Source organism: Heteronotia binoei, chromosome 13 (assembly GCF_032191835.1).
Source record: "Heteronotia binoei isolate CCM8104 ecotype False Entrance Well chromosome 13, APGP_CSIRO_Hbin_v1, whole genome shotgun sequence".
Classification (NCBI taxonomy): domain Eukaryota; kingdom Metazoa; phylum Chordata; class Lepidosauria; order Squamata; family Gekkonidae; genus Heteronotia; species Heteronotia binoei.
Genome location: NC_083235.1, coordinates 42,943,347 through 42,963,178, shown reverse-complemented (window position 1 = coordinate 42,963,178; position 19,832 = coordinate 42,943,347). Strand labels below are relative to the sequence as shown.

Sequence of the window (19,832 nt, the reverse complement as noted above, 5' to 3'; positions counted from 1 at the left end):
TAAAATAAAACGTTCCATAACCAATTTCTTTTCTTTTTTTCAATTTTCTCAATTTTTCAGAAAGAAACAAAAAAAGGCTTCAGGAAAAAAACCCGGGAAAAAATGTTTTTTTCCCAAATTTTTCTGTTTTTTTTCCAGGTCTTCACATCTCTAATCATGCCTCTTTAACTGAAAAGTCACGTCCAATCAGCAAACTGTGAATGGGGATGCTGTCTCTGGACTAGGGAAAGCTCAATGGGGAGGTTCATATTGCTGAATGCATTATGAATCTTAATTGCCACTCAATCATTTATGCTGGTGCATCTTGCCAACAGAACCTGACCAATGTAATGAAAGGTTCTTTGGCATAGTATGTGCAAATGAGGAATAATAGTAAGCAGTTACCTGGTCAATTAGGGATATGTTCCCACACTTCCCATGCAGTGGGCACTTCAAGGATGGACAATGTACTTTCTGATCTTTTTATTATTTAGGCAAGTGCCTATAGCTATCTAGTTCCAGTAAAGATTAATCTCGTTTCAAAACATAAATAAAATGTCTTTGTACCAACATAATAAAATACATAATGCTGATTTTCTGTAAGTAATTCACACATATATGCTCAGAGTCTAAAATTTCAATGACTTGCGGTCATACTGAACATGTGAACTTCCTCCAGTCTAATGTAAAGGTGATTATGAAGTCTGCTTACTGTGTTTGCTGAAACTGCAGTTGTCATTTCATACATGCAAGTTATCACTTACTATATCTGTGATACATATGCAAGTGAACTCATACTATTTTGTTCGTATGTATGGCTGTAACAAATAAGCACTCACAAAGAACACTGATTGAAAAGGCAGGTTTTAGTGGTGTAAAATATACTCCCTTGAGCCTAAAATGTATCCTTTTGTCATCTTTTAAAATCTGCAACCTCAGTGTCCCCCATGCTCCTTGCTTCTCATTTGGTACCATGTTATTTTCTCCCTTGCTGAATGATCCTAGACAGTCTGTGAATGAAATGGTTTGGTCGGCTTGGTTAAACAGTAGTATGAAGCCAAAATTTGTTAGATAAGTTACCTGGTCAATTCAGGGATATGTTCCCACACTTCCCATGCAGTACTGCAAGGATGGACAAGGAAACCACAGCAGCACAGTGTAGGGCAAGAATCAATATGTTCCTAGGAAACCACAGAAACGCCTTCTCTCTTTCCATGCTGCACTACATAGCCTCTCAACATCATGCCACAAAAAAGAAAGTGTCACCCAGTTGCACAGGCAATATAGCAACATGGTCCACTGTGTACAATAGACAAACATGCCATCCCTGTTCGCAGCCTACCCTATCCCAAAGCATTACCCAAGTGGGGTAGCTTTGCATTTAGGAACAGATCCATAGTTTGGAGGATGTGAAATGTTTTAGTTGAGCCCTGTTCTAAACTCATTAAACATCTGAAGACTTATAAAAAATGCAAGGAACAAGGTACTGTTTTACTAGTTCATGCTGTTACAAATTCACAAAGCATCCAAATCTGACCATTCCTTGGAAAACACAGAATGATTAAAGATAATTATCATCTGCTAAGGCATATCACAGCATGTGATTAAGAACTTATTTATGACAATGCATGTTTGATTTCAGCAAATGACCTGATGTTCAGTGTATGTTGTCATTCTGAAAAGCAAAAGCATCTTACCTTTCTACCTCCTGTATTTATGCGGAGAGGAGTAAGGAAAGGGTCAAAAATCATATGGCTGGTTTCTATATTGACAGGTGATTGCCGTTTCCCAACAGAGCAAAGATTCCAGGCTGAATTCACCAAGCCCCAAAAGGAAGGAACTGCAACCAAAAGAGGAAGAAGAAATTAGTTCAAGAAGGATTTATGGAAAGGAAAAAGGGAGAAGGAAAGAGGCCAAGAAACCTGCCCATTTTTATTGTCGGTCATGTAAACAGCCTCTGAGGACAGATAAGACCAGTTAATTTAAACAACAAATAACAATACAGATTCTCTTTAAAGGTTATATTATCCATAGCTATTTGCTGGTATGGATATTAAAGGAATTGGGTCCAGTCTTCCACTTTCCAGGATCCATGTAATCACCACAGAGACTATGGTCTGAAAGCTGAATCAAGAAGAGCTCCGGGATAATGCAATGTGACTTAACAGAAGGGCCAAACTAAATGTCATGACAGGCACAGATCCTTCCTGTGAGCACCAATTGTAGTTCTTTAAAAATTGCTAGGAGGCCTTTATTTGGAATGGGCCCACTGCAGTCCAAAGAGCTTTTATTCCACCACCCCCTCCCCAAAAACTTTTCAAGTGCCAAAATAGCATGGGGGGCTGCTTTGGCATCTGAAAAAGGCTTGAAGAGACAAACAAGAACTTCTGGGGCTGCAGTAGGCCTGATCTGGATCAGGGCCTCATGGTAATTTTTAAAGAACTAAAACTGCTTCTAAAATGGTGTCAGTGGCCACGGGATAAACCTGCGGCTGCCATCATGGTTGGTCTGGCTCAAAGATAGTAGCATGCAGCACTGTATTTTTTTTTTAAATGGTAGAATAATAATAGTAATAATAAAAAAGTAAGGCACATCTTAAAGAAGTAATATTGTTTAGTTAGAAATCAAAGAAAGGTACACTTATAGGATGCGATCACACTGGAGATTAGGTGCTGCATTATTCTAGCTCTGAAAAAGGTGGGGTTTTTTTTATCCATGCCGCGGCAATCACACAGTCTCTGCCCTGCTGCCAGGAGAGGCAATGGCTGCATATACATAAGGGGAGTGAGTCTTCAGACTGCTCATGCACATGCCGGGCGGGTTTGGGGTGGGCGCAGAGCACACCCGGCCATTCAGACAGCCAGGAAACGTGCCCTACATACAATTTAGAGGTTTGCTACCTGGAAGTTCCCAGTAGCTGTTTAATCCAGTTCCAGCCCATCTTGAGACAAGGTAGGTACGGGCAGGATTTGGGATGCAGATGCACTCGTGTGATTGAGCACATTAAATCTGGATGGGAGACATGGCTAGGTTGGGCCAAATATCCTGTGTGATTGTACCCACTATCTGGAACATATAGTTACCATAAGTTCAGAAACCTCTGGGTGACTGTAGCAGCTATCAGAACCAGAATCAGAGTTGTTAAGTAAAGGCATCCACTGAGAGTACACTCCCAGAATTCTAAACGCTAGTACTGCCCACTGGAGTTGCAGGAGTAGTGCTGAAAACTAAAAGGAAGTTCTCTGTGATGCCTGTAGTTATTACGCTGACAGCTGTTGCTACAGTCACCCAGAAGCCTCTGCACATCTAGCAGCTAGCTTTCAGACTGTTCTGCAACCAAAACAATAATAATCTACAGCAATAAATTATTGGGCATACTATGGTGAATGTCCATAACTATAGCTTTGCAGGCATCTGCATTTCTGCTTACGATTACCACCATGGGTGTACGCTTATGTCACAAAATACCACAATACATATATTTATTTCAAAATAAAAGGTTTTAGGATAAGCAAAATAATTCTAGAACACTTCTGGTCAAACTAGTCTGAGAGATAATGATCACTCAACATTAAATCCAAAGGGGACCTTCAAATGAGTGGGTAATGGGAGTGGAGATTGAGCTGATTCTTCTATTTCAGTAAGTGGTGTGCTATGAAACACATCTCCCACAGATAAATTCATCTGTTCAGTTCTTCTGCTTGCACAGATAATGATTGAAAAATTAATTTCCAGCTTCACTTCCTTTCCCTTGTACTGACTTCCTGGTCTTCTCAATGAGAGATGCAGTAGATGAGCACCGAAATTGTCACTGTGCTTGCTGAAGCAACAGAGATATAACAGATCAGATATGGATGTGTCACTGACTCTAAATACTGGGACAGAAGGGAGAAGAATACTGGGCGGGGGGGGGGGGGGCTTAAAGCATACCAAAACCTCTCTTTTTCTCCATGCCTGTTTAAAAGCATCCTAAAGCCCACCTGAAAATGTATTTTTATTACTCAAGTTAATAAAATTTTATTACCAAAAAATTACATCACTGCACCAGCAGGTGCTCAATTCCCCCATTTCCTCCTTGTCAGGGAAAGAGCCTGGATGTCAGCCTGGCATCCTTTGTTATTAGGCAGATAAAATGGAGAACTATGTATACTGCCCCAAGTAATTTGGAGAAGATAGCTAAATCTGATTATTCACCAAATCCATCAGAAGTCAGTGTCCCGACAGCAGATACAGTCCATTTTATACATGCACTTTTTCATTGCTAGCTTAAATTATTTCACCACCCTCCTCTGTTCTTGGGGCAGTCTGATCTGGCCACAGTCACACATGCCTGCACTCTTTGTCAGATGCACTGGTTGCCTGTTTGTTTCTAGACCCAATTAAGAGTGCTAGACTTAAATGACTAAGCCGGTGGTGGGGGAGAGTTCCATAATGTGGTGCCCACCACCACATTTCCTGGTACCAACCAAGTGTTTTTAGAAAATGGGAGGGGCCAAGTGAGGCTTTTGTCTAGCTAGGCTTCTGACTGGCTATCAGAGATCTGATTGGCCGTGCAGATTTTTAAAAAATGTTTCAGTGGAAGCAGCTCCTACCACAAAACAAAGATCTTCACTGTGTGATTGAAGGTAAGCTGCAGCAGCCATTTTGTGGCTAGCTCCACCTCCTGTGGTAGCCATTTTGTGGCTGACTCCACCTCCTGTGGTAGCTATTTTTTGGCTGCGCCTACCATGCTGCGTCAGAATTCCAAATGTACCTGTATGCCAAAACAACAACAACAACAAAATTTTATTTGTATCCCGCCCTCCCCGCCGAAGCAGGCTCAGGGCGGCTAACAACACAATTCAAGTTTAACTATACAAATAGATAAAATTACATTTAAACAACATGAACATTTAATTAAAAATCTGCTTAAGTTTTAAAATTAAATTAGATTAAATTAATAAAAGCGCTAATGCTATGTTTGCTTTTATGATGGCAGTTTCCTTAGCAATTTCCATTTTCATCAGCGAAAGGTTGGGGGCTCCCAGACTAAGGGATTAAAAGCCTCAAAGAACTGTCTCCCCCTATATCAATCTGTCCAGGATTCAAGAACATCATCTAAAGCCAATTCTGCATCTTCAATGATAGTGCTGACATGGACTGTCACATTTCTATCATGGTCTCACTGAACTCCCTATCACGAGAAATTCATCATGCACTCATCACTCCTGGCAGTTTCTAAAAAATGTTCTGTTCTGGATGGCTTTATTTCTTAGCTTTTATAGATTTATATTGCATTTGCTTAGATTGTATTCAGTTTTCATTATTTCATCTGCTGGTTTGAGTGTTACTTTGTTGGTGGAACATTATAATTTTTTTATTAATTGATTCTGACAGCTGTTTTAGGATTATTTTAAGCACATTTAACTGACTGTTGCCAGTGTGATTGTGTTTGGGGAATGTTTTGTGCTATGTTTTGCTCCACTGATAGATTTTATTGTTCTTCTGATTTATAGTGTTAGCTGCCTTGCTGGCTGATTTGTTCAGCAGGTGGGATATAAGTGTTCTTAAATAAATAAATTTGCTGTATTCTGGCATCTGGCAGTAAGTTGATTACTATATTTTTCAAATGCAAGATGTTATTTGAATTGCTGTTTTCTGTGCAACTGACAGAAGGAAAAAGGGGAAAAAAAGATTTCCCTAGACTCTAGGGTGAGGCAAAACCATGCATTATAAGGCTAAGTTATGGCCCCTGTGCTCAAAATATTCTAAAGCCCCACATCTCCTAGCCACATATTCTCTTCTTCTTCTGTCTACAGACATGTATACTCTTACAGAGCTACAGAGACCGTTAGCTTGCAAAACACAAAATCCTGTGCTTTTGACACACATATACCCCATGGTATTTCTGTTTTTTTATTCTGTAACTGCCCCATAGATGGAAATACAGTCAATGCCAATTCATAAAAGAGCAGCCATCATAAACTATGACATGACACTCAGAATACAGATATTCTCCATAAGATAAAACTTTTTGAGAATAATTATTTATCTTTTTTTTTCATCCTGTCCTTCCTCTCTATAACTCTGGTACATTGTTCTCTCCATCTCTATTTTATCTCTATATTAATCAGTAAGGTAGGTTAGGCTGAGAGGGACTGCCCAAACTCATTATCACACTTTCCTGCCCCCCCTTTACCCACGTCCCTAGTAAATTTCTTAAAAGTCTGAGGGGATAGAATTTGATCCTGGGTATAAACTCACCCAAGCCTGGATTGATATCTGAAGGACAATGAGGTAAACTGATAGGCACAAGATGGTTTAAGTGAGCAAGAACAAAGTTCATTCAGAAAGAAACACACAACTGAGGTAAATACTACAAACGAGTTGTGGAATACTAGGATTTAAAATGTACATGCCCAAAAGGGGGGGGGGGATATACACATAAAAATACAGCACTCCGCTGCAACTTACAACTCTTTCCTACAAACTGTAACTTGTGAACAGGGTCTAAACCTTCCTATCAGATCATAACTCTTAACACAACTTCAACTGGCTAGTTCAGCACTAGGGCTACGCACTCAGTATAAACCAAGTGGAAAAAATACCCCATAAGTACCTTGTTGGTATTTACAAGTATTTTCTCAGCTGCAGGGGCCAATGATTCAGTTTTCCGAAAATGGCCACCCCAAAAAAATCTGGTGCCCCCCCAAAAAAATCCTGATTTTGGGGGGCCACCAGATAGACACAGTTACAGGGCATTTAAAGGACTCTCAGTCCCTTTAAATGCCTTGAAGTGAACTCTCTGGCATTTAAAAGGACTGCCGTCACTTTAAAATGTCAAGCATGCGGTTTCAATGATGAGTCAAGAACATAAGAGAAGCCATGTTAGATCAGGCCAATGGCCCATCCAGTCCAACATTCTGTGTCACACAGCGGCCAAATATATATATATATATATATACACACACACACACACACTGTGGCTAATAGCCACTGATGGACCTCTGCTCCATATTTTTATCTAACCCCTTCTTGAAGGTGGCTATGCTTGTGGACGCCACCACCTCCTGTGGCAGTGAATTCCACATGTTAATCACCCTTTGGGTGAAGAAGTACTTCCTTTTATCCGTTTTAACCTGTCTGCTCAGCAATTTCATTGAATGCCCACGAGTTCTTGTATTGTGAGAAAGGGAGAAAAGTACTTCTTTCTCTACTTTCTCCATCCCATGCATTATCTTGTAAACTTCTATCATGTCACCCCTCAGTCGACGTTTCTCCAAGCTAAAGAGCCCTAAGCGTTTCAACCTTTCTTCATAGGGAAGGTGTTCCAGCCCTTTAATCATTTTAGTTGCCCTTTTCTGAACTTTCTCCAATGCTATAATATCCTTTTTGAGGTGCGGCGACCAGAACTGCACACAGTACTCCAAATGAGACCGCACCATCGATTTATACAGAGGCATTATGATACTGGCTGATTTGTTTTCAATTCCCTTCCTAATAATTCCCAGCATGGCGTTGGCCTTTTTTATTGCAAACGCACACTGTCTTGACATTTTCAGTGAATTATCTACCATGACCCCAAGATCTCTCTCTTGGTCTGTCTCTGCCAGTTCACACCCCATCAACTTGTATTTGTAGCTGGGATTCTTGGCCCCAATGTGCATTACTTTGCACTTGGCCACATTGAACCGCATCTGCCACGTTGACGCCCACTCACCCAGCCTCAACAGATCCCTTTGGAGTTCCTCACAATCCTCTCTGGTTCTCACCACCCTGAACAATTTAGTGTCATCCGCAAATTTGGCCACTTCACTGCTCACTCCCAACTCTAAATCATTTATGAACAAGTTAAAGAGCATGGGACCCAGTACCGAGCCCTGCGGCACCCCACTGCTTACCGTCCTCCACTGCGAAGACTGCCCATTTATACTGACTCTCTGCTTCCTATTACTCAGCCAGTTTTTGATCCACAAGAGGACCTGTCCTTTTACTCCATGACTCTCAAGCTTTCTAAGGAGCCTTTGATGAGGAACTTTATCAAAAGCTTTCTGGAAGTCAAGGTAAACAACATCTATCGGGTCTCCTTTGTCCACATGTTTGTTCACCCCCTCAAAGAAATGTAACAGGTTAGTGAGGCAAGATCTTCCCTTGCAGAACCCATGCTGAGTCTTCCTCAATAACCCGTGTTCATCAATGTGCCTACTCATTCTGTCCTTGATAATGGTTTCTACCAACTTTCCCGGTATTGAAGTCAGACTGACTGGCCTGTAATTTCCCGGATCTCCTCTGGAACCCTTTTTAAAGATGGGGGTGACATTTGCTACCTTCCAGTCCTCAGGAATGGAGGCAGATTTCAATGAAAGATTACAGATTTTTGTTAGAAGATCCACAAGTTCAACTTTGAGTTCTTTCAGAACTCTCGGATGTATGCCATCCGGACCCGGTGACTTATTAGTTTTTAATTTGTCTATTAGTTGTAGGACCTCCTCTTTTGACACCTCAATCTGACTCAGGTCTTTCAACACCCCTTCCAATATTAGTGGTTCTGGGGCGGGCAAACACTTCTCATCTTCCACGGTGAAGACGGAGGCAAAAAATGCATTCAGCTTCTCAGCCATTTCCCCATCCTCCTTCAGTAATCCTTTTACCCCATGGTCATCCAAGGGCCCCACTGCTTCCCTGGCTGGTTTCCTACTTCTAATATATTTGAAGAAATTTTTATTGTTGGTCTTTATGTTTTTTGCAATATGCTCCTCATAGTCCCTTTTTGCCTGCCTGATCACAGTCTTGCATTTGATTTGCCACTGCCTGTGTTCCCTATTATTAATCTCACTTGGACTGGTTTTCCACCGCTTAAAGGAGTCCTTCTTACCTTTTACAGCTTCCATTACTTTGTTTGTTAACCATGCTGGCCTCTTCTTATACCTGTTTGTGCCTTTCCTAACTTGTGGTATGCATTTTATCTGAGCTTCTAGGATTATAGTTTTAAATAGTCTCCAAGCTTCCCCAAGGGTTTTGACCGTATTTACCTTTCCTTTCAGTTTCCTCCTCACATGCCTCCTCATCTCAGAGAATTTACCCCTTTTAAAGTTAAATGTGGTTGTGGCGGTCTTTTTGGGCAACTCCCTATTTATACAAATGGTGAAATCAATAACATTATGGTCACTGTTCCCAAGCGGCGCAATCACTTTTACGTCTCTCACCAAGTCTTGGGCATTACTTAGGACCAGATCCAGGATCGCCCCACCCCTGGTAGGTTCTGAGACCATCTGCTCCATAGCACAGTCATTGAGAGCATCAAGAAACTCAATCTCTTTCTCTCGACCAGAACACATATTGACCCAATCAATCTGCGGGTAGTTAAAATCACCTATTACGACACAGTTTGATACAAAACTACGTTTATTGATAGACCGATACTTTCTGTGTAACAGTTTCTTGAGAGTGATGCTAAAGATACATTGATACAACACTTTTAAGGCATACTTCAAAAGGATTCTAAAAGGTGGGGGTGAGGGATGCGCTCTCACACATAAACTATCATAAATGTCTACATTCTCATAGCGTTATCAGGACTCTGTCCTTGCTTTCCCCAGATGTGCCACACTCCCTAACAGGAATGTATGGGAAGGTGCTGATTATTCTTTCGCAAGTTAGTTTCGTTTCTCTCTACTTCTACTTCGCAAGCAATAAAGCAAGAAGGGGGAGGGGGAAAGAATAACAGAGTTAATAGACCTTTGTCCTCCATGATATTTCACAGGCCAGCTTTATGGAGGACAATCAATTACTAGTGGAATTCTACCATGCTTGACATAAATGCCCTCACAGTTAACCCACTGAGATGCAGAGAGCGGCTTAGTTTGGAGAAGGCATTTAAAAGCTTTTTCCCCCCCAAGCTGCAGCAGAGAATCAGCTGGGGTGGCAAAGAACTACGCTGACTCAGTTGGGGCTAGCTCCTCTTTCCAGTTCAGTTGAAAATGAGCTGAAAAAAAAGCCAGCCCAGGATCGGACTTTTGCAAGGCATGGAGGAATAAAAAGTTTCCCTTTAATTTTTTCCCTCCATGCCTTTTGCAAGCCACAATGTGAGTGAACTTCAAAGCAGCAAGTTCATCTGGAAGGCTTCTGGGTGAACTTGCCACTTTGAAGTTCACTCATGGTACAGTTTGCAAAAAAGGGACTGTATCCCTTAAAATACCTTGTTTCCCCTCCACTGGAAACAATGGACAATGGGGGCACCTCCTTCTGGGGCCAAATTTGGTGCCTCTACCTCAAAAAGCGGCCTCCCCAGAGCCCCATATACCCTCAGATTGATTCTGCATTCTAGCTTACGAGAACTATTGACTCTAATGATTCCCATAGGATATAATGGAGCCAAAAAAATTTGGCAGGCCCTAATATTTCCCAAATCCCAATATCAGTATGGGGATATTGGGAAACACCAATATTCATTATACCTGAGCCCGAAAAATACTGTTGTTTTTTGCACACCCCTATTCAGCATGTCTGAATGGAGATTTGAATCTGAATTTGTGGGGGTTTTAGGCCTCTATACAACAGTGGCTATCGATGATCATACATAAAGGTTCCTAAGCAATAATATACTTAGCACCATTCACTTCTACATGATATAATAGCAGCATAATGTATTATTTGTCTTTAATCTCACATGTTGGCAAGCACATATGTCAAATTCTTCAAAATATAGCTTTAGAAGATCATTTCCCTTCTCCCAAGCCCACTGACAGATAAAGCAGCTACCATGATGCCACACTGTAGCTCCAATATAAGACTAACTGTATCACAGTGTTCGTCAGCGGAACTGAAGAAGAGTCCTTGTGCTTCCAGAGCGACTGTATCAAGTGCTGATGAGATGGTTGTGCCATCAGCATCTTTGCTGAGGATTGCTTTTCCTCTTCCTGCTTCAGGTGCCTTATAAAGTTTGATTGTGGCCAGTGGCATGAGCCTTTTGGGTTTTTTTAAAAAAAAAACTTAAAATTTTTATTTTGTAAAAAGCAATAAACATCAAATCTCAACAGACATATAACATTGGCTTAAACATCATTACTAATGCATACATCACAGGGAACAACACACTCACACATATTTGAGGGGAGAAAAAAAACAACAACTCCGTAAGCGGTTGCACAATTTTCTTATAAAAAGAATTGCCTTAGTACATTCAAATGCTATTCAATATATAATAAAATTTAGGTACTTCTTTGACATCATACTTTTCTTCGATGAACTATTATTTACAAAGTCCAAAAAAGGAAACCATTTCTCTACAAAATTTTCTCCTATCCTAGGATTATCCCCTAAAGTGAGTTGGGAGGCAATTTTGTCTTGGATTATAATTTCCCACACCTTCTGAAACCTTTTGGTTTTTAAAGCCAGTGTGGAGTGGTGGTTAAGAGTGGCAGACTCTAATCTGAAGAACCAAGTTTGATTCCCCATTTGATTCTCCACCTGAAACCTGCTGGGTGATCGTGGGCCTGTTACAGTTCTCTCAGCCCTATCTACTATTGTGACTATTGTGGGAAGAGGAAGGGAAGGCCATTGTAAGCCACTCTGAGACTCCTTAAGGTAGAGAAAAGTGTGGTATAAAAAATTGCTCTTCTCTTCTTAGCCTGTGTCTTCAACCAAGCCAGCAAGTAGCCCAGCCCACATGTTACAGTGACTGTCATGTTCATCCTGCATATACATGAGTATACCTTGTTTGTAAGAAAAAAACAATATGCATTCAATTCACAAATAGAACTAGGGACCAATAACTGAATAAATGTAAGGTAAAGCTACATCTACACAGAATGTAACAAGAGAAATAATTCAGAACATGTATGAAATGAAATAAACTGTACTGTAATATGCAGTACAGACAATACTGTAATGTGAATAGGGCTAATGAGTCCTGGACCAGCCTAAGATGTACTTGTTTTGCTTTACCTTTTTCACAGTTTATTTATGTTTTGTGTTTCTTGTTGTAAACCACTTAAGCTGATAACAAACAGGCAGTTTAAGCCGCCCCTGGAATGGCAGGCAAGCAGATCAAGAAAGCATGTACACACAAGCACATCTGCCTGCTGTCCCCATCCTGCACGTAGCCCATCCTGGGCCAGACTGAAGCTGCCTCAGAAAGGTACCATTTTCAAAGTGGTACCTAAATTCTGAGGTGGCTCTAAGGCACTTCCCTGGCTTTCTGGAAAGCTGAGAAGTGCCTGGGAAGCGGCTGACAGACTCTCGGCTGCTCCTTTTCTGGGTGGCTCACTTCTGGGGCAGCTTGATGCTGACCTGAGCCAGCTGTCTGTTCTCACCCTTAGGACCTGTTCAGACGCACAGTTTAATCAGTTGTCGCTGCTGTTTCCTACCAGATTAAAAGTGGCTGATCAGACAGCAACATCTGCCTCCCGGTAGTCTATCATTGTCACCCCATCCCAATTCTTCTCCGAACCGTATTATTTTGTTACCTGCTCCTTTGCAGTGTTTTTTTAGTTGTCCGGTTTCACCTTGTAGTTTTCTCCATCTGGATAGTTCTGCTGTGAGATTAACCAACTTCCAGATGTCCCAGAGAAAAGGAGACTCAGACATCCGGTTTATGTCCGCCATTTTTTTTTTTTACTATTTAGCGATACGTGCATAACCACATAATGTTTTCTGACTTATGCACATACGCATTATGCACATATACGCATAATAGTGGGGAAACAAAAAAAAAGAACTGCATGGTGCCATTGTGTGGATGGCAGAAGACAGTTTCACCGCAAGTGATTTGAATTGTAGTATGGCAGTCTGAATGATAATATCCAGAACAAAGGTATTCGGAACAGAACTGAGTCAGTTTAACACGGACTCAACATGCCGTGTGAACAGGGCCCTAAGAGTCCTTTCCCCAAGAAAAGTAGGATTTATATAAATTAATCTTTTATCTGAACAGTAGCATGTCCCACCAACTCCTTGCAAACTCACAACTTAGTACAAATAAATCATTTAAACTAATGATCAAAAACAGCTTTAATGCTGACTATTTCCATTTCAATAGACTACCACAGTACCTATGATTTTTTTTTTAAAAAAAACCCAAAACAAACCTGCAGACCTTATTTTTGTTGTTTTATGAAAAAGAGGATTTTTGGTTATCACAACACAACTAGCCAATAGGGGTCCCAAATCCCCCGCTAGGCCTGGAGACCCTCGATTTGGAGCCTCCTCCTCCCGCTGGCCATAAAAGGGAAAGCGGGGGGGGGGAGGGGGAGAACGGCAGCCCTTCGCACCCAGCCCCGATCGCAGCAGCCAGAGCTCTTCCGTTTTCTCAGGCTGCTTCCCGCCCCCAGTCAGCTGGCTGGTGAAGGGAGGGGAGCCCAGCCACGCCCCCAAAGGACCATGTGCCTTTGCACCTCCGGAGGTGAGTGAGTTCTGTCTCCTGCATCAGATTTCCCAGAAAGGGGGGGGGCGGGGGGGAGGGGGGTGGAGAGGGAAACGTCTTCTCATAGGGTATAATGGGGAATTGATCTGGAGGTTTCGGGGGCTCTGGGGGAGCTGTTTTTTGAGGTAGAGGCACCAAATTTTCAATATAGTATCTAGTGCCTCTCCCCAAAGTATCCCCCAAATTTCAAAACGATTGGACCAGGGGGTCCAATTCTATGAGCCCCAAAAGAAGGTGCCCTTATCCTTCATTATTTCCTATGGAAGGAAGACATTTAAAAAGGTGTGCTGTCCCTTTAAATGTGATGGCCAGAACTCTCTTGGAGTTCAATTATGCTTGTCATACTCTTGTTCCTGGCTCCGCCCCAATGTCTCCTGGCTCCACCCCCAAAGTCTCCTGGCTCCACCCCCAAAGTCCCCAGATATTTCTTGAATTGGACTTGGCAACCCTACTAGCCAAGCTGCCCTTTTCTTGTTCTTGTATGCATAATGGTGGTTCATGACTGGCATTATTAATGAAGGGCTTCATTCCTTTTTAGAAGACAACAAAGCTAGGTGTCTGACTGAGGAAGGCACTCTCCTCTTCCACAGCTTCAGAGCAAATGGTGTTTGTTTTGTCGCTTTTTTTCTCTGAACATAAAGAAGATGGGTAGAAATAGGGTTACCAACCTCAAGGTGAGGCCTGGAGTTCTGCTTATAATGCATGGGGTGGAGAAAGTAGAGAAAGAAGTACTTTTCTCCCTTTCTCACAATACAAGAACTCGTGGGCATTCGATGAAATTGCTGAGCAGACAGGTTAAAACGGATAAAAGGAAGTACTTCTTCACCCAAAGAATGATTCACGTGTGGAATTCACTGCCACAGGAGGTGGTGGCGGCCACAAGTATAGCCACCTTCAAGAGGGATTTAGATAAAAATATGGAGCACAGGTCCATCAGTGGCTATTAGCCACAGTGTGTGTGTATATATAAAAAATTTTGCCACTGTGTGACACAGAGTGTTGGACTGGATGGGCCGTTGGCCCGATCCAACATGGCTTCTCTTATGTTCTTATGTTCCTTGAATTACAAATGATCTCAGACTATAGCAACAAAATTTCCTGGAAGAAATGGCAACTCCAGAGGGCAGAGCTCCATCCTCTCCCCAGCACCACCATCCCCAGGCCCTGTCCTTCAAATTCCAGGAAATTCCCATATTGGAGTTGGCACCCTAGATGGATAGCAGGAAGACTTAGTATTTAGTTAGAAGCCCAGTAAACTCCTATTTTGCTGTAACTGGGGACCAGAAAGTTGCTGCACAGATCAGGGCTTTTTTTGTAGCAGAAATTCCTTTGCATATTAGGCCACACACCCCTGATGTAGCCAATCCTCCAAGAGTTTACAGGGCTCTTCCTACATGATTTTAGGATTGGCTACATCAGGGGTGCAATGGAGTTCCTGCTCAAAAAAAGCCCTGGCACAGACAAGAGTATTTTTAATTGTCACATTAACATTGAATCAATGATTTTAAAGAATTTCCTAATTTTATCTGTAGACACATTTGGTCAGCCTCCCCCCCCCCCCCCGAGGCTACAATCTGGGCCAATTTAGGTACTTTACATGAAAAAGCCCTGTAAAAGCTGAACTAAATCTGTGCATCCTATCTAAAATTTCACACAGTCTGTCTCTCTCACTCACACGCAAGCACAAAGGATCCTTTATAAGTAGCTTAGTGTGGGTGCATTACATACACAGGTTCCAACCCAACTGAAGGCTATAAATAGGGTTCCCAAATCCCCCGCTAGGCCTGGAGACTCCAGATTTGGAGCCTCCTCCCCCCGCTGGCCATAAAAGGGAAAGTGGGGGGAGGGGAGGGAGGAGAACGGCAGCCAGAGCTCTTCCGTTTTCTCAGGCTGCTTCCCGCCCCCAGTCAGCTGGCCGGTGAAGGGAGGGGAGCCCAGCCACGCCCCCAAAGGACCATGTGCCTTTGCACCTCCGGAGGTAAGTGAGTTCTGTCCCCTGCATCAGATTTCCCAGAAACGGGGGGGGGGAGGGGGTGGAGAGGGAAACGTCTTCTCATAGGGTATAATGGGGAATTGATCTGGAGGTTTCGGGGGCTCTGGGGGAGCTGTTTTTTGAGGTAGAGGCACCAAATTTTCAATATAGTATCTAGTACCTCTCCCCAAAGTATCCCCCAAATTTCAAAACGATTGGACCAGGGGGTCCAATTCTATGAGCCCCAAAAGAAGGTGCCCTTATCCTTCATTATTTCCTATGGAAGGAAGACATTTAAAAAGGTGTGCTGTCCCTTTAAATGTGATGGCCAGAACTCTCTTGGAGTTCAGTTATGCTTGTCACACTCTTGTTCCTGGCTCCGCCCCAATGTCTCCTGGTCCACCCCCAAAGTCTCCTGGCTCCACCCCCAAAGTCCCCAGATATTTCTTGAATTGGACTTGGCAACCCTAGCTATAAATGAAGAGGAATGAGAAGATAGAATTCTGAGATGCTAGAATGGGCTGTACCACTTCAAAGTGTGAAGAGGAGGTTTACTTGCTTAATGCTCCCCACGTGAAACCTCCCTGCTTATTAAAATTAGAACATCTAGAAGAAGTTACTCCAGATTTTATGGAGAAGCAGCACATTTTTATATAAATGAATAAAGTTCTATCCCAGCATTGTGCAAGACTCCAAAATTCTTTATCTAGAACTTTTCAAAGTCTGAAGTGGCAAAATCCATTTCACCATCTAAGCACTCTGTTACCTTGTAACCACCTAATGTTGCCACCCTCCAGGTGAGGCCTGGTGATTTCCTGGAATTGCAATTGACCTCCAGATGACAGAGAGATTCCCCCTTGGAAAAAAATGGCTGCTTTGGAGACTGGACTGTATGACGCTATACCTGTAGAGGTTTCTCGAGCTCAAACCTAGGGCTCCATCCCAAAATCTCCAGGAATTTCCCAGTCCACAGTTGGCAACCCTCATTCTAATCCATATCTGGATTAGCCCTAAATCATAACTGAAGTTAGGCACAGCTAACTTATTCCACTGGTTTCAATAAGACAGTTACAACCAATTTTAGCTGAATCAAGGCCACTTTATTTAAATTAGAAAATTCCATTCAGTGCATTTTAATGTGTGGGTGATAGAGGTAAGCCCTTTGGTGTGGTATAATGTTAATGCAAAACGCATTAGTACCAACAGCTGAAAATGGGATGTGCAACATCAAAGGGGTGAGTGAAACAGACCTTTAGTATTTCAGTCTCTCTTCAAACACTGGAGAAATGTATTTGGTAGTAAGATTAAAGAACAGTGAATTTGTTATTTTGTATGATCTTTCCTCCAAAACAAAGGATACCTATCTGATCCCTGTTAATACAACAAAGAGGAAAAAGTGAAGAGAGAAAGTAAAATCTTTCAAGAATACTGAGTTCCAAATAGCGTGATTAAACTGCAAAAATTTGCCCCAGATATAAGCAGCTTCCTGTCTATTGTGTTCTCTGCTAGATTTTCTAACACTAAACCTCTGTGGTGTAATTGGCAGCAGGCAGGACCCACAAGATCCAAGCAAGTGGTACCCTTTCCAGTTTATTCAGACTATCTCTACTGGAATTAATCCAACCATCCTCCAATAGTCTTCCTCCAATCTAAGGCTCTTCTACTCAAGAGGATGGAGGAAGATTTCTTAGGCTGGTGGAATGCTTCACATTTTGTGCTGTGGAGTGGGAATATAGGAGTAGAATTCACTCCACCATCATCTTTGACTATCTGGAGATTTATCAGATCTGGAAAGAAAGATAAAGAGGACCATTTCAGTCCTCAAACATTTTGACATTTCAAAGACTTTTCATTTTATTTATTTATTAATTGAGATTTATATTCCATCCTACCTTGCAAGGGGGCTCAGGGTGGATAACAACAAAGACAAACAATTCAAATCAGTAAAAACATGACATAAAACAATTAACATCAATCTGATGGTGGAGCAGGTGACAATTTTATTCACATTAATGCTATTTTTGGCTGGAACCAAAAATCAAGATGTTAATAAACTTTACATTTCAGATGGGCCATCATTTAGAATGGAATATAACAGCATACTTCTACAAGAGAACATAAGAACATAAAAGAAGCCATGTTGGATCAGGCCAATGGCCCATCCAGTCCAACACTCCATGTCACATAGTGGTAAAAAAACCCAGGTGACATCAGGAGGTCCATCAGTAGGGCCAGGACACTAGAAGCCCTCCCACGGTGCCCCCCCCCCCCCCCAAGCTCCAAGAATACAGAGCATCACTGCCCCAGACAGAGCGTTCCAACAATACGCTGTGGCTAATAGCTACCACTGATGGACCTCTGCTTCATGTTTATCCAATCCCCTCTTGAAGCTGTCTATGCTTGTAGCCGCCACCACCTCCTGTGGCAGTAAATTCCATGTGTTAATCACCCTTTGGGTGAAGAAGTACTTCCTTTTATCAGTTCTAGCCCGAATGCTCAGTAATTTTACTGAATGTCCATGAGTTCTTGTATCGTGAGAAAGGTAGAAAAATACTTCTTTCTCTACCTTCTCTATCCCATGCATAATCTTGTAAACCTCTATCATGTCACCCCGCAGTCGACATTTCTCCAAGCTAAAGAGCCCCAAGCATTTTAATCTTTCTTCATAGGAAAAGTGTTCCAACTCTTTAATCATTCTAGTTGCCTTTTTCTGCATTTAAAGCCAACTGTATTTAATTTGGACACTTCATGCCTCACAAAAAGGCCTTGCAGAACTAAGCAGTGGCTCTAGAGCACTCTAGAGTGCAAATGCATGGCTGGCACCCTAGGCAAGGTGTTCCCGGTGAGCGTGAACGCAGCAGTTGCATGGCACAACAGCTGCACTTTAGAGAGCATGCTGCCAGGCTGCTGTTGCTTCAACTCCTGCATCTGATGCATGAAGCAGAGCGACGGCAGCCTGGCAGTGTGCTCTGAGGTGCAGGCAACCTGCTGTGCTGAGGCTGAGCCCAGCTATTTCTCTTGCAACAGAGGTGGGGGGGGGCTAACCAGTGCCCTCCAGTGCCTGGGGCTGCCTAATGGATTGGCTGCCTCTGGGCAGAACAGCTCTATTTATGGTGCATTCAGGGTATATAGTACAACAGGTAATGTAGTTCCCTCAGGGCTTTTTTTTCTGTCAGAGCCCACAGAAGCAGAGCTCCACTTGGGCTGGCCAGGGCTCTGGCTGGCCCAACCCACCATGCAGCAGCCATATGCTCCCAGGCCAAGTAGTGTTGCCTAATATGCAAATGAGCTCCTGCTGGGCTTTTTCTACCAAAAAAGTACTGCACGTTATGTACATTCCGCTAACCCAAATGCATGCAGGGCCTCTACAAGACCTGACATTCATTTCTCCTGAACTTAGGTAACAGACTGAAGAAAAGCTGAGAGAGCCCATATTATACCCTGAAGAGCTCAGACTCCATGGGTGGTAACATCACAGGCAAACTACATTCAGAGAACTTAGGTTATAATACAAACTATGTTTTCTCTTATGCACTTGAATCAACCACTAGAATATGAGTTTCCCTGGATTTTTAATCAATTCAACACAGGTGAAGTAACTTGCCAAAGACAATCTAGTGGTGTTTTGAGATAAACTGCAATTGGAGCATGGGTTTCCCACATCCAAATGCAACTATCCAACCACTGCTACCCAGTAGCATTTCTTAAACAATGGAAACTGCCAGTGTGAAGCATTTTTAACAATCTAACATATTTGAATAGTTAGGTATATTGGAGTGTTTTAACTATCTGTACTAGGATAGGATAGGATCACAGAATATAATGTTTTTTAAAAATAAATAAAACGCTCATGCATATACATGAAGGGGCTAGATGATGTCAACTTATCAAAAATTGAGACAGAAGATAAAAGACCTGACTGACCTAAGGTCAACAGAGGAGAATGAGCTGGAACATATGAAGCTCCCTTATACTGAATCAGACCTTCAGTCCATCAAAGTCAGTATTGTCTACTCAGACTGGCAGCAGCTCTCCAGGGTCTCAAGCTGAGATGTTTCACGCCTATTTGCCTGGACCCTTTTTAGTTGGAGATGCTGGGGATTGAACCTGGGAGCTTCTGCTTACCAAGCAGATACTCTACCACTGAGCAACTGTTCCTCTGAGGATGTAAACTGGGCTGTACCACTTCAGGCTGCAAGTCAGCAGTGTCATATTTTATCACCTCCCAGTGTAAAAACTTACTGCAACTTCTCCCTGAAGTCTGAAATTGTATTGTACTGTCCATTCTACCACCTAAACCAGACGTGTCGAGCTCATTTGATTTGAGGGCCGGATCTGACATAAATGAGACCTTTTTGGGCTGGGCCGTGTTGGGTTGGGTCGAGCCATGTCAGGTTGGGCCATGTGTGTACCTATTTAAGATTAAATAGCAGAGATATAAACTTTATAAAGAACACAGACAAACACAAATATATTTTA

At 42.4% G+C, this 19,832-nt stretch overlaps 1 protein-coding gene across 1 annotated transcript in view; it reads right to left on the bottom strand.

Annotated features, from left to right (window-relative positions):
- The window catches only part of CA10 (carbonic anhydrase 10), a 546,255-nt gene that overhangs the window by 312,663 nt on the left and 213,760 nt on the right, over window positions 1–19,832 (bottom strand). The window contains exon 4 of the mRNA XM_060252934.1: window positions 1,677–1,819. Coding sequence (XP_060108917.1) covers window positions 1,677–1,819 — 143 coding nt within the window. The remainder of the gene's footprint in view (window positions 1–1,676; window positions 1,820–19,832) is intronic.